Below are 14,334 nucleotides of genomic sequence, written 5' to 3' on the forward strand. Positions count from 1 at the left end.
TACTAATCCCATCACTTTCTCCAGGCACCTGTTCAGGACCTCTGTCGACTCAACTCAGCTGAGAGGAAAAATACTGGTAACTCCTCATACCCAAGATATGAGGTATAATATGAAAGATACTGGTATGAAAGATATGATATGAAAAATACTGGTAACTCCTCATACCCAATCTCTTCCAGCAGTTTAATGTAAACAACAAGAGGGACAGGATGGACTCTTGCAGGACCTCACAGCAGAAATGTGACAGGGTCAATAAGCAGTCCTTCAGCCCCATCTCCCAGAAATGCCCAGCTAAATTAGAGTGGAACCACCAAAGCATGGTGTCCCCAACTATCCAGCCAGCCTCTCCAGAAAGATATAATTATTAATGGTATCAAAAGTCCAGGAGAATCCACAGGGATGCATTCCTCAGTAGTTGCTCAGTGAAGATCAGTCAGGGAATCCAAGATTGTTGCTATCCCAAACCCAGACCTTAATCTGCATTGTAACAGGTCTAGGTAATCTGCACTGTCCAAGATTATTAAAGATGCCACTACATGCTCAAATACCTTGCCCAAGAATGCAACACTGACCACCAGGCAGTAGTTGTTTAGGTCATTCAGGTCCAGGGACACCTTCTTTGGGAGGTGGTTCATTATTACTGCTTTCAAAGCAGTCACTCTCATACTGACAGACATTTATTATCTTTCTGAACAACTGTGCTTGACACTATCAACCACGAAGGGCAACAAGTCAGATTTGATGAGCAACACACTTACAGAACTTTCTTCACTTCATCAGGTGTCACCATTGGAAGTCATCTTATATTCTAATAGTGAAGTCAGTCAAATCTTTGGACACTTAAATTCGGTGACTGGAGCTGAGAGCAGGCAAGACCGATCTTTCTACAAACCTGAAAAGGGCCCCAGGCTTGCAGAAAAATGTGAAATATAAAATATATATATTGGGAGCTGGGCCCTTTCCAGGCCTGGCTAGTGTTGCCAGCTCCAGGTTGGAAAATTCCTGGAGATTTGAGGGGTGCAGCCTGGCTAGGGCAGGGTTTGAGGAGGGGAGGGACCTCAGAATGGTATAATACCATAGACTCTACCCTCCAAGTAGCCATTTCCTCTAGGGGAACTTGCACTGCCAACCTCCAGGTGAGTAATGGAGATCATCTGGAATTACAACTGATCTCCAGATCATAGAGATCAGTTCCCCTGGAGAAAATGGCTGCTTTGGAGGGTGGACTCTTTGGCATTATATCCTGCTGAAGTTGCTTCCCTCCCCAAACCTCACCTTCCCAAGATTCCACCTCCAAACTCCAGAAATTTCCCAACCTAGCGCTGGCAACCATAAAGGGAACTGATCTCCATAGTTTGGAGATCTGTTGTGATTTCAGGAGATCTCCAGGCCACCAGGAGGTTGGCAGTCCTAGACAGGAGAGAAGGAAACAAAAAAACGGGCTATGGGGGCTTTCGGGAAAGGGAAAGAGAAAATAATGGGGGAGAGAGAAATGAGATGCCTCCCGCAAGTCCTTGTGGGTTCCCACTTGCCAATATAATGACCATGTATTATATCACTTTTCTGTTGTTCATATAATAGCTTTAACTATAAAAAGTAAAACATGCACTCAGCAGTCAGTCAGAGATGCTTGCATTAAGAAAAAAAGATAATATGGCCCTCACTTGTGGTGTGATCTGACACTAATGGAGAATAAACACATCGTCTGTCAAGAAAAAAGGTGTAATAACTGTAAAATAACTTATTTCAAATAAGGAACAGCATTCACAGCCTTGCGCACTTCAAAAGCCCAGAAAAACGCAATCAACAAACTGGATACTACAGGAAACTTCCTTGAGAGTTCAGACAGGAAGACTGAAACCAAGAACCAAGTGCCACAATGTAAACTCCTTGGAAAACTGAGCTCAGAAGCAGCACTTTGAGCTGCAGCTGCTGAGTAGGTTATTGGAAAAGAAATATGCTTTCTGTGCCTCCATGTTGGGAGGCAACACCTTAAGATAGGTTTTGAGGCTATACAAATGCATTTGTTCTACAGGAAATCTTGCCTGGATTGAGAATTTTTACCACATATCAGTAGCAATACCCTATATTTAGAGGCCTCGGCACCTATAAATGGGATTTAAGAAGAGAGTTATTTTGTTTTGATTTTCAACCATCATCAAGGTTTCTCCTGGCTTCTGTGCTGTCTGAAACGGGTTTTACAATCTCACCTCAGTATAGACTAACACCATGCAAAATATGTATGCCAAAAAGAGATTTATTTGTTTGTTTGTTTGTTTGGGCTTGTATCCCGCCAAGGCCAGGCTAAGGCTGGTAACAACAAATCAGTACAAGAAATACAAGACCATAAAACATCATCCATTAAAACTATATAACAATATTAATAAATAAAATAAGATGGTACTTAATTAGTATAAAACCACTGAGGGCCCAGCAGAGCAGTCAGGGCCCCCACTTAGTTGGTAAAACTAAAGGTTTTATGTTTATATTATAAGGGTTTTTATTCAGAGATATTCAGAGATAAATAACTCTTTTAAAACTTCTATAATAATAAAGAGTGAACCATTCACACAAACCTGTGGAGGGCAAGCATCTAAACATACTTCCAAGAAAGAAAACAAATGAGCCCAAACTATTTTTGGCATGTAATTAATCTTAGTTTGCCAATGTTTAATTCTGAAATGATAGTGAAAAAGATATGCCAAAGAGGGCACTGTCAATTAGCCAAATACGAGTATCTAGCTGTCTGTAGCAGGATAATCCCAAAGAAGAATGGAAGCAATCATAAGTTTAGGATCAGCAGTTTAATGCTTTTCTTTGATGAGTGATCAAGGACAAATCTTTGGAAGTTTATGTAGATCACATTAATATGCTGCTGTCTTTTCGATTTGACTTAGCAGAAGAAACTGAAATACCTCACCCCAAAGCCACTGCCTGTCAAATGATCATTTGCACACCGCTGCACTGTGCATGAAATTAAATTCCTAGTCACTGTTCACACAGTGGCACCCGATCAACCACTGCCTGTATGACCATTGCCCTCCTTGGTTACTTAAATCCTTCCGAGGTGGGGGCTGGCTGGCTGTGTTAGACAGGTAGCTAAGGCTTCCTTAAGAGAGGGGATGGTCACCCCAGCCTTGAAATAGAATATGGTGTGTACACTTCTAATGATGCCTACTCTGGACCCAGGAGACCTCAATAACTAGCGACTAGTCTCAAATGTTCCATTCTTGAGTAAGGTGATCGAGCGGGTTGTGGCTGGGCAACTCAAGTTTTCCTGGATGAGGCTAATTGTTTAGATCCCGTCCAGTATAGGTTTAAGCCTGTTAATGGAGACCAAACGGCCTTGGTTGCCCTGATGGATGACTTGCACCAGGAGACAGATGGAGGGAGTGGGACTCTGTTGATTCTCCTGGACCTCTCAGCAGCTTTCAATACTACTGATCGCAGTGTGCTTCTGCACCGCCTATCTGGGTTGGCATTGGGAGGCACAGTCCTGTGGTGGTTCTGGTCCTACCAGAAGGGTAGGTTTCAGAAGGTGGTATTGGGGAACTGCTACTCAACCCCTTGGCCTTAGGCCTATGGGGGTCCCGCAAGGCTCCATCTTGTCCTCTATGCTTGTTAAAGTCTACATGAAACTGTTGAGTGAGGTTATCCAGGGATCTGGGCTGGGTTGTCACCAATGTATGGATGGCACTGAGCTCTACCTTATGCTTCCAGCTGATTCCAAGGAGACTGTAAAAACCTGGAACCGGTGCCTGGAGGGACATTTGGAGCGGATAAGGGTTAATAAACTGAAGCTTAATCCCAACAAGATGGAAGTGCTACCGGTAGGCAGAAGGTCTGATCCAGGATTTCAGGTCTGATCCAGGATTTCAGGTAACAACCTATCTCAAGGTTCTGGATAGGGCTGCATTCCTCATGAACAGCAGGTCCATAGTCTGGGTGTGCTGTTGGACCCAGGCCTACTGCTGGGTAAACAGGTGGCAGCAGAGGCCAGGAGTGCCTTTTACCAGCTTCAACCGATTAGCCCCCCCAGCATCCCTTTCTCTGACCAAGTCTGAGGAGAGACTCAGTCAAGAACAAGGAGGTGCAGTTCCCTTTTACCTTGTTCCCTCTCTTTCTCTTGCCAAGTGCCTCTCCTAGAATATCTTGAAAGTGGCCTGGCCCTTCCTCCTTGGCCTTCCTTGGGCTAGCCTAATAAAAGATTGCCTGGGGTGGGCTGACCTTGGACTCCCCCCATCCCATCTCTTAAGGAGTGGGCTCATGGGGCAATGGCCTCCCTTGATGGGCTTTCTCTTCTCCTGCCACACTCTCCCCTGAGGTTTTAAGAGACTAGTCTGCCTTTCTTCACAGGCCCCAGCTGCTGCCAGCCTCCTCCTCTGGCCTGTTCCCAGGTGTGGTCTGCTCCCTGAGCCCCATCTCCCTTCTGAGGCATGCGCCAGGCCTGCCAAGCTCTGAGGCTGCTGGTGCATTTCCAGGCATGGCCTCACCCTTACTCCCTTCCACACAGCCTCTAGTTCGACTGTCTCCCTCATCAGTCCCTGGGTGAAGCTGTCCTCCAGCAGCATATCCTTTGGAGCAGGTGAGTTCAGAGGGTGGAGCTGCCACCCCTGGATACACCCATTCTACAGGCAAAATGCAAAAAGTCACCTGTTTTGATTAATCTGTTCCAAGTGTTATGGCCTCCTCAAGCAGAAAGTGTACCTGATCAGGGATATACATTCAACCTGCTGTGAACTGTAGTTTTGACTAGTTGGTAAACTAGGAACAAGAGTTGCTTTGACTAAACCAGAGCCAACAATATCAAAGCTGCTTTGAGTTCTCCTTCTAGCCTTAGTAGATGAAATGGTTCACAAATGCACAGAAAGCACACAACCTCCGTTTCAAGAGGACTTCAGTTAGCATTCCTCTTTTCTCTTCATCCTATTGCAACTGATGTAAAGAGATCTGTGAGTCTGAACAGGTCAGTTACCTAAAATGAGCTCAGTTACTACACACAGTGAAACTTCTGTGCCAAGTGCATCCAACTGAATAGTTTCTTTCTCTAGTATGTGGAGTGACACAGGCTGTGATGAGTGGCCATATATTATAAACTTCCCAACAGTTGCAAAGTACACCTGTCCTCTTCTTCACATCTCATAAAATACTTGTGTTATCTAAAACTAACATAGAAAATAGCCTTGGAGGAAAATTATGTCACATGAATTCCACAGTTAAGTAGTCGGACATCTGTATTAAATGCATTAAACTGAAGCTATGATACTTTGGTCACATTATGAGAAGACAAGAGTCACTGGAAAAGACAATAATGCTAGGAACAGTTGAAGGCAGCAGGAAAAGAGGAAGACCCAACATGAGATGGATTGACTCTATAAAGGAGACCATGGTCCTCAGTTTGCAAGACAACTAAAAAAAAAGGGGGGGGGGAGAAACTCAACCTGGGAGTCAAAGGAAACTGAAGAGGTTGAGCTAGATACTACATAAAATATAAACAAATAAATCTATTTTTTATTATATTGTGCACAAATATATGTAAAAAACACTGGGCCTACAATGCAGGCTACCTAAAAAGCCTGAACAAATATTAACAACACATACTTTTATTTTGTTGCACTCTATTTTTTACGCTTGTTGATGTTATACTCATCCTGAGGAACTTGATATCATATACAAGGTGTGAGCTAGCAACTATGTTTTAACACACATGGACTAAATATTTCTACATAAAGCCACACAAAATAAAAGGCTTTTTAATATCTTTTACCTTGTATAACATGTATTTAGATGTCAGGATGTGTATTATAAAATTGTTTTTTGTATGACTGCTGAGGAAGGCCTATATAAAGCCGAAACGCGTTTGGTCTAAATTTGGTCATTTTATGTATTGACATCAACTGAGTATGTGTTGTTAATATTTATTTGTTCATGCTTTTTAGGTAGCCTACAATGTAGGCCCAGTATTTTTTACATATATTTGTGCACAATAAAAAATAGATTTATTTGTGTATATTTTATGTAGTATCTAGCTCAACCTCTTTTGTTTCCACAGTTTGCAAGACCTGAGCAAGTCTGCTAATGATAGGATGTTTGGGAGGACATTGATTCATAGGGTTGCCATGAGTTGGAAGCGACTTGATGGCACTTACACTTGATCTTAGCCAAAAGGCATTTAATACACACTATGGACTCAGACTTTCAAGGTGTTCCAGACTGAATCAAAGTGTTCCAACAGGAATGACTGAATCAGTATATACATTGGGGTAATGCATGCATTGGGGTTAAACATATACATTATGGCTGAAGGAAAATGTACACATCTCTACAAAGAAGGAATTGTATATGTTTCTTGCTCAATATAGATGCTCTTCATCAGGCCTTGGGGAATGTGCCTCTCTTTACTGAGTTCTCTACCTTCCCCAACTAGACTGTTATGTAGAGGGCACTTGTGCTGCCCCAGCAGAACGCGAAATGTTACATAGAAAATGTTTGTAGTAGTTAGCCCTTTAAGACTTAGAATCGTGGAAAATGTAGTCCAGACCAACACTAGGTCAGATGTGTCTGAACTGCACGCTAATTGGCTATCAGAGCTTCTTCTTCCCACAATTCCTTCTGGCCCGGGTAAATTGAAATCCTTTGTTCTACTAAGACCGAGTCAGAAGAGGAAGGAGGCTCCCAATTCATCTGTTTTTTCACAGACTCTAGATATGTTCTGCATCTACTTCCTGTTCAGCGATGTGTGAGTTGAGAGATTAATCCTTATGCATTTATGTGAAGAAATAATAAAGATGTAATATTTTGGACATTAAGAGTTCTGTTGTCACTACTCAAAAGGGGCCTGGGGGCCGAGCTCCAGGTGCTGGACGAGACAGCACTGATGCACAGAATTCTATTACGTTACAATATATCTATCTTACATACCTACACACACAAACTTTCTTTCTTTCTCTCTCTCTCTCTCTCCCTCTCCCTCTCTCCCTGTCCCTGTCCCTGACTCACTTCAGATCAATCTACACAGCTTATTATTTATGATGTTCTCCAATATTATTTTTATTTTTATCCTGCCCTCAATCCCTGGCCAAGGCCAGTGTCAGGGAGGCTAACAACATAATACTTAATACAGAAAAAGATATAAAATATACTAAAATCATGATATAAAGATAAAACAATTTAACTGCCTCATAAAAGCATCACTGTAGGGACCGAAAGGCAAAGTATATTTAATGCACAATGAATTAAATTTCTTATGTTGTACATTTCTGTGGTTACTTGGAGACCATGGTTATTCCATAGACAGATAATGTTCACATTTTCCATTATCTGTGGTGAATCTGCACAATGGCCAGTTAATATGTACATTAACCTTCAACTCACATTGTCTACTACACACACAGACATACACATATGTACATATGAAATACGTGGTTTTGCTGTTCTCCACCAAACTCAGAGCTGGAGTTGCATTCTTTAGCTGCTATTATTTACTATTCCAACATTTGTCCTATTACTTATGTTAGCTGAACTTCTGAAGCAAGGATCTTTGGGGAGGCAAATCCTTGTCTTAGGGCTGGTATACTTGGCAAAGGTTGGTAACATTACAGGCCGAGTAGATATAGATATAAAGTAGATAAAGTAGAGATAATAGTGTTTTAGTACAAGCAGGAAAGCTGAAGTGAGGTACTTCAACATTCTAATGTTGGCAGAATATTCTGGAAGTTCCTGTCAATGCAAGCACACTACTAACGAATACACTGAATGAAGTCTCAGAAGAACTGAAAACTGCTCAGAGTTTCAAGTACGCCTACTGCTAGACAACAAAATTAACTTGACAAAGATATTTTAAAACATCATTAAATAGGCTAATTATTCAATGCCTACTGCCTTCCTTTTGTCTGGTGCAAAAGGGAACGTTCTTCCTTTACCAGGGTGAGTATAATCGTCTATGAATTATAAAGATCAAAGAGGCAAAGTGTATGTTTTCTAATATAAGAATTCCTTCACCAAGTTTTACACTTACCACAGCTAAAAGAGCTGTGTAAAGGGATCAACACTAAACCCAAAGGACAGGCTGTGCATGGCAAGAAAGAGAGCAACTCCCTCGTGCTTTTTGCAGGTCACTACGAAGGACCATGTTAGCAGATCCACTCCAGACCCTTAACAGGCAGCTCTGCTGCTACCAGTAATTAGCTTGGACAGCTCTGGCTCCAAGAGTAGCAGCAAGGCTACACCATAATGAGCTCAGCTGGGATTAGCAGGACAGGGCAGGGAACCAAGAGAGCGGAGGCATTCTGCATTGCGTATGTATCAAGGAGATCAAACAAGGATGGCTGGCTAGGTTATCCCCTCACCACCTCATTCCAAAAATGAAGCACGGTAGTGTGTAAAATACAGGCTAATGAAGAGTGACACCTCCAACAGATGAGAGCCACATTAATTAACACAATCCCTAGATCATGTAATACAGTTTCAGTTAGTGCTAGCAAACTTGTCACTGATGTCAGGGGCGGGGGAAGGAGGACGACTTATGTTTTTCCTCTTTGTTTTTGGTAGAAAAGATGTTTTAATTTTGGTATTTGAAAGGAATTCCTCAAAGTGTCCTTCAAGCCCCGGCAAGAGAAAGACACAGAAAACCAGCACCACATTTCTCAATGTATATGTATTTAAAAACAAACAAACCAGAAACTCACTTTTCGATCAATAGCTTTTTGTGTTCCTTTTTGAAATAAGCCAGCTCATTCCACACAGCATCACAATCTTCTTGGCATAGCTGCTGGGGATCCGAACGTTTCTTTCCACTATTAATACTTCCAGCCCTGTTTTTAAAAATAATAATAATAATAATAATAATAATATATTTTTAAAGTCCAGGAAAAAATGAACATCCTTTCTACCCAACATCTGATAATCACGAGTAGCAATATTACTGAAATAAAATTTGGGATAAAGAAAACAGAACTCCCATTTACTAGTTCCAGAAAGATAAACTGGCAACAGGACACTCGTAATTCAAAACTGATGTGTGTTAGACTGTAGTTATCTCTTTCATACAGTTAACAGAGAAAAATTAAAGGTAGAAATCTCAAGCACAGTCTCTGAGCATGGTCTGAAGCCACCAATCCTTCCAGCATCCAATCCTTCCAGCTTCCTCAACAGTTCTCTAAGTGACAGAAATACACACAATTTTAAGGAACTCAGGAATCTCTCAAAAAGAGAGCAATATAAAGATAAGAGAAGTAATGTTGACCTTAAGAGGAAGCACAAGAAAAACCACTAGAATCCTCCTTTTGTAATTTGATTGAAATTTCTTGAAGCTACATGATGATGCAACCCTGCTAATGTTCTTTGGAAAGTCATACATGTAAAGCTGTTTGCAACTGTCTGCTTGTTTCTGTGGGCATTGAACTCCCAGAAGTAAGACTCTTGATTTTTGTTCTCCTATATGGGGAACCCATTTATTGTAAAGTTAATGTACTGAAGTAGAGGAACCTATCTGAGCCTGGGGACAATAACTCCAACCATAGTTAAACTAAAATATGGTTTTACATAAAGAACTAATTGGTTGAGAGCAAGAGTAGATAATATTTTCTAGTGTAAGTCACTTTCAAATCAACTTCCGTTTCAACAGTGAAACTAACTAGGCAGGCTTTGATAATTCACTGGCTTGGCTCCTCTGGTGCACCTTCGTCAATGCAACAGCAGCTGTTCCAATGGAACAGCTTTCCGTTTGCTGAAGAGGAGAGGGAGATTTTTGCCAATTTGCCCCCCATGACCACTGCAGATGCACAATTTACCATCACACTGTCATTTGGATCTACTGACCAATAGGAGCATGGAAGGCTGCAATGAGAGGCAGGAAAGTTTCCTTCCACTAGTGCAACTCCATTTACAATGCCTAGGATCTCACCCATCCTTCCCAGATGCAGCAATGCAAGTCGCTCCATGGCAACTGCAGACAGCCAGGACAACCCTCTTGCACCACTGGCCAGGCCATACTCAGTTGGGATGGCATCAGTCTGTCAGCCCTTGGTCAGGAGTGAGTCTGGCCTGGTACCACCCATCTGAGTCAGAACGCAACCAAGGTGGGCTCACAGGGGGTGGAACTGCAGGCAGGCAGCAAGAATGGCTCCTGGGGAAAGAAGCAACCTAGCAAACCTCTAGTGGGGGCAGAGCTGACCTCTGAAGTAACAGGCAGCCCTGCAGGCAGCTGCTGGAGAAAGGCATCTGGCATAATGCCAAATGCATGGAGGCAGGAGGAACATGCTGCTTTCTCAGCTACCCGCCCATCTTGTCAGGTGCTTTCTCAGCTCCCTACCCACCCTGTCACACCTTCCAGTAGCAGTGACTGAACTGATTTTAGTTATGGCATTGGTAAAAAGTGGTCAGTAAAACAATTTTAACAAATAATTGTGCTGGATTACATGCTGTTATTATAGAAGAAACCTGGGGAGGCAGAAAAGGAATCTGAAGTAATTTCTACTACATCCCCCTTCCCCTTCTCCTAAGGTGATTCACACCAACACCTTTCACAACACAAGAAATAAGATTATAGTTTCTTCTTTATAAAGGCTCGGTGCTTAGTGGTTTGGTGGATCTGACAAGGAATGTAACAAGTTACTGGTTAGTACAGCAAGGGACAGCAGAACACCGCTTTAAAACAGTTACAAATTCACACACCCACAGCTTTACCAAACTGACTGGCTATTTCTGTCAGAGAGAGAGAAAGAATGATTTTACTTGGAACTTCTCTTTAAACCAAAGAATCGCAACCTACTGAATTAGAGTTAGCTTGCCTCTTGGAATATTTCCCTCAATCCCCTCACAAGTCCCAACTTATTGTTTCCCTAAAGTAACATAGGATAACAGCTTTTACTCCGGTCTCTTGGTTGGCCATTGAGCCTTATGTACTTATACTATAGATGTCTGAGTTCTTTTCCTTCACAGGGCAAAGCCTAACTAATCTCCCAGCAGTTTTCTCTGTTGTTTCCCCAAGCCCTGTCTGAGGCAATGATTGACTTTCCCTCCACTTAACTCTCCTCCCCACACCCAGAGATGCCAGCCGCCAGGTGGGACCTGGGTATCCCCAGGAATTGCAGCCCATCTCCAGAATACAGAGATCAGTTCCCCTGGAGAAATTGGATGCTTTGGAGGATGGACTGTATGGCATTGTACCCCATTGACGTCCCTGTCCTCCACAAGCTCCACCCCTCAGTCTCCAGGAGTTTCCCAACCTGGATCTGGCAACCCTGCCCCCCATACTTTGCCAGTGATCAATGGGGACCTGGCAACCCTACTCCCCCCCAAGTGTCTCATGACATTAGCACTTGCTCCATTTGCAGTGTGTTGCATGTAAAACAGTAAAGAATTGCGATCTTATGCAATCAAGGGATAAAAAGAGGGTAAATGAAGAACCGTAACAGTTTTAAAAACTCCTCTTGATTGAGTAATCTTATAAAACATGATGAGTTCATGCTTTAAAATTAGATTGGAAGAACCAAGTGATAGAAGACATATTTGCTACAGTTAACAAAATTTAATGTTAATTACAAAAGCTACAATGGATGGGAAAGCAAAAATACAATTCAAACTAGCATTGAAGAGTATAAAGCAGTGGCATTTTCATTGAATTAATAGTATAAGCCAGTTTTTGTATTTCTGTACATAACAGAAGTCCCACATTGCACCAATGAGTTATCTGTATAATCAGGCAATTGCAGTTGCTAAGTCTCTGTTGCTGTTTTTATTTATTTATCATTTTATTAGGTTTAGTAGTGGGGTGCCACAGGGTTCGGCTCTGGGCCTAGTACTTTCCAATATTTTATAAATGATCTGCATGAGGGTGTGGAGGGACTACTCATTAAATCTGCAGTTGACACCAAATTGGGAGGAGCAGCAAACACCCCAGAAAATAGAGATAGAATTCAATGAGATCTGAACACACTGGAAAAGTGGGTGGATGTGAACAAGATGCAATTCAACAAGGATAAGTGCCAAGTTCTACATCTGGGTAATAAAAATGAGGGGCATGCATACTGGATGGAGGATACACTTCTGGGTGAACAAGATCTTGGAGTACGGATGGACCGTAAGTTAAATATGAGCAGCAGTGTGATGCAGCGACAAAAAAGGCTAATGCAAGCTTGGGGTGTATCAACAGAGGTATAACATCCAAATCGCAAGATGTCATAGTTCCACTGTCCACTGCATTGATCAGGCCACACCTGAAGTATTGTGTGCTGTCCTGAAGGCCTCACTTCAAAAAGGATGTGGTCAGAATGGAGCGGGTGCAGTGGAGAGCGACCAGGTTGATCAAGGGCCTGGAGCCCAAGCCCTATGAGGAATGGCTGAAGGAGTTGGAAATGTTTTGTCTGGAGAAGAGGAGGTTGAGGGAGGACATGATTGTTCTCTTTAAGTATTTGAGGGGGTGTCACTTAGAGGAGGGCAGGGAGCTATTCCTGTTGACAGCAGAGGATAGGACTCACACTAATGGGTTTAAATTGTGTGGGGAAAGGTTCTGGCTGGATATTAGAAAAAAACTTTTTATAGTAAGAGTTGTTCGACAGTGGAATCAGCTACCTAGGGAGGTGGTGAGCTCCCCTTCACTGGCGGTCTTTAAGCAGAGGCTGGACAAACACTTGTCGGCTATGCTCTAGGCTGATCCTGCATTAAGCAGGGGGTTGGACTAGGTGGCCTATATGGCCCCTTTCAACTCTATGATTCTTGTAATGTATGTTCCTGAGAGAATAATTTCTGTTAAATGATTCCTTCAATCTACACACATACTTTTTGGTTTAAGATCTGCCAGTGAGACCCAGTTCAGGTATTATATTTTGGTAAACTGGAATTTCCACCTTTGGAATTCAAACAGCCCTGTCCCACGCTCAACATGGGCAGAAGACAGAATGAATGGCTACAGCAGCTCATGCTAATGGTGCAGTTTCTCCTGTCCTCACTTGTCCCATCTTCATGAGGCAACTACCACTATCTAGCTGGGTGGAGGAACAATGCTAGACATGGAAAGGAGGATGGTTTCCCTTAGCTATGCCCTAACTGGCTTTACTTAAAAAGGCTGGCCCCCCTTTTACTCCTTTATGCCAGGGAAGATGGCATCAAAGAGAGCTGGAATTACTTCCAGCTAGCAGCCTGAACACTCTGAAAAGCTTTCCCTCCTGATTTACCATCAGGCCCATCCATCCCTTACAGAGAGCTGGAGCCCCCCACACTGACTAAACTATTGTGGAGTCCACCTGCATAGTAGGGGGCAATGATTGGGAAACTCATGAAAAGAGCGCTCATTGATGGTGGGAAGGGGAGAGATACCTCACAGCCATTTGCTAAAAATTAGCTAGTATCATAGCAAGTTTCATGATTTTTGAGAAAATGGGACTAGATTAAACTGTTTTCAATAAGCTCTTCAAGGTTTTTACATATTTTGTGCTTTTTTCACATTCATCTAGGGCACAGCACTTTTGGTGGCATGAATCTGGACCGTTCAGAGAAAAGGGGCATTGGAGTTTTTAAAACAATTTAGAAAAATTAAGTGGTTTGCATTGAGGGACTAGTCAAAAAGGGCTATCCCAAACCACTAAGCAGTGGACCTGTGGCTAGTTCTGTCCATCTATTTTATTCATTGATGTTATTTATAGTCTGCTTTTCTCACTATAACAGGGTAGTAGGATTGTCAGAGTTCAACAGGTGCATGTTGGATAGGGATGGTCATCATGCTAGACCCACAGACTGTGCACATAACTTGGACAGAAAACATATGATTGTCAACTGTTTTTGCACTTGTACTAGACGAGAACATGGCATTGGGAGGAGGCATGTACATGAAGGGGACAGTCAGTGCTCCTAGTCTGGAGAGAATCACACAGCAAGGGCTGGGGGAACCATTAATGGAAGGCTACATGGAAAAGACCAAACCACTTGCTTCCCATATGTGCCAGGACGACCAGGATGCATACTGCTAGCTCAGGGTGGGAAAAGTCAACATCGCCATGTTTTGAAAAAGGGATATCAAAACCATGCAGACCATGGAATCATAAAGGTAATTGCACTTATCCTGCACACACAGTTCCTTCCTGGAGGTATACAAGGAAGCAGTGAACATATGAAACCATTTTTGGCATCCTTAAGATTAACATTTTAGACCAAAGTCTGTCCTGTTCAGTTTTTTTTAAAAAGCAGTCAGCATTAACAGTTGGATGCTTTGCCAATACACTCTATTACAGCTTTTTCCTGATTTAGCAGCTTATAGCAGTGTAATTGTGAAATCTGCAGTAAACAAATAACAGATACAGATATTATTCTTCATGGAAGCAACTTGGATGCAACGAT

The 14,334-nt window shown here is 42.4% G+C and overlaps 1 protein-coding gene across 1 annotated transcript in view; it reads right to left on the minus strand.

Moving 5' to 3' along the window:
• The window catches only part of CNTLN (centlein), a 286,353-nt gene that overhangs the window by 139,863 nt on the left and 132,156 nt on the right, over positions 1-14,334 (minus strand). Inside the window, exon 12 of the mRNA XM_056848744.1 lies at positions 8,688-8,813. Within this exon, the coding sequence (XP_056704722.1) occupies positions 8,688-8,813 (126 nt within the window). The remainder of the gene's footprint in view (positions 1-8,687; positions 8,814-14,334) is intronic.

The sequence above is a fragment of the Euleptes europaea genome, chromosome 4, assembly GCF_029931775.1.
Source record: "Euleptes europaea isolate rEulEur1 chromosome 4, rEulEur1.hap1, whole genome shotgun sequence".
Classification (NCBI taxonomy): Eukaryota; Metazoa; Chordata; class Lepidosauria; order Squamata; family Sphaerodactylidae; genus Euleptes; species Euleptes europaea.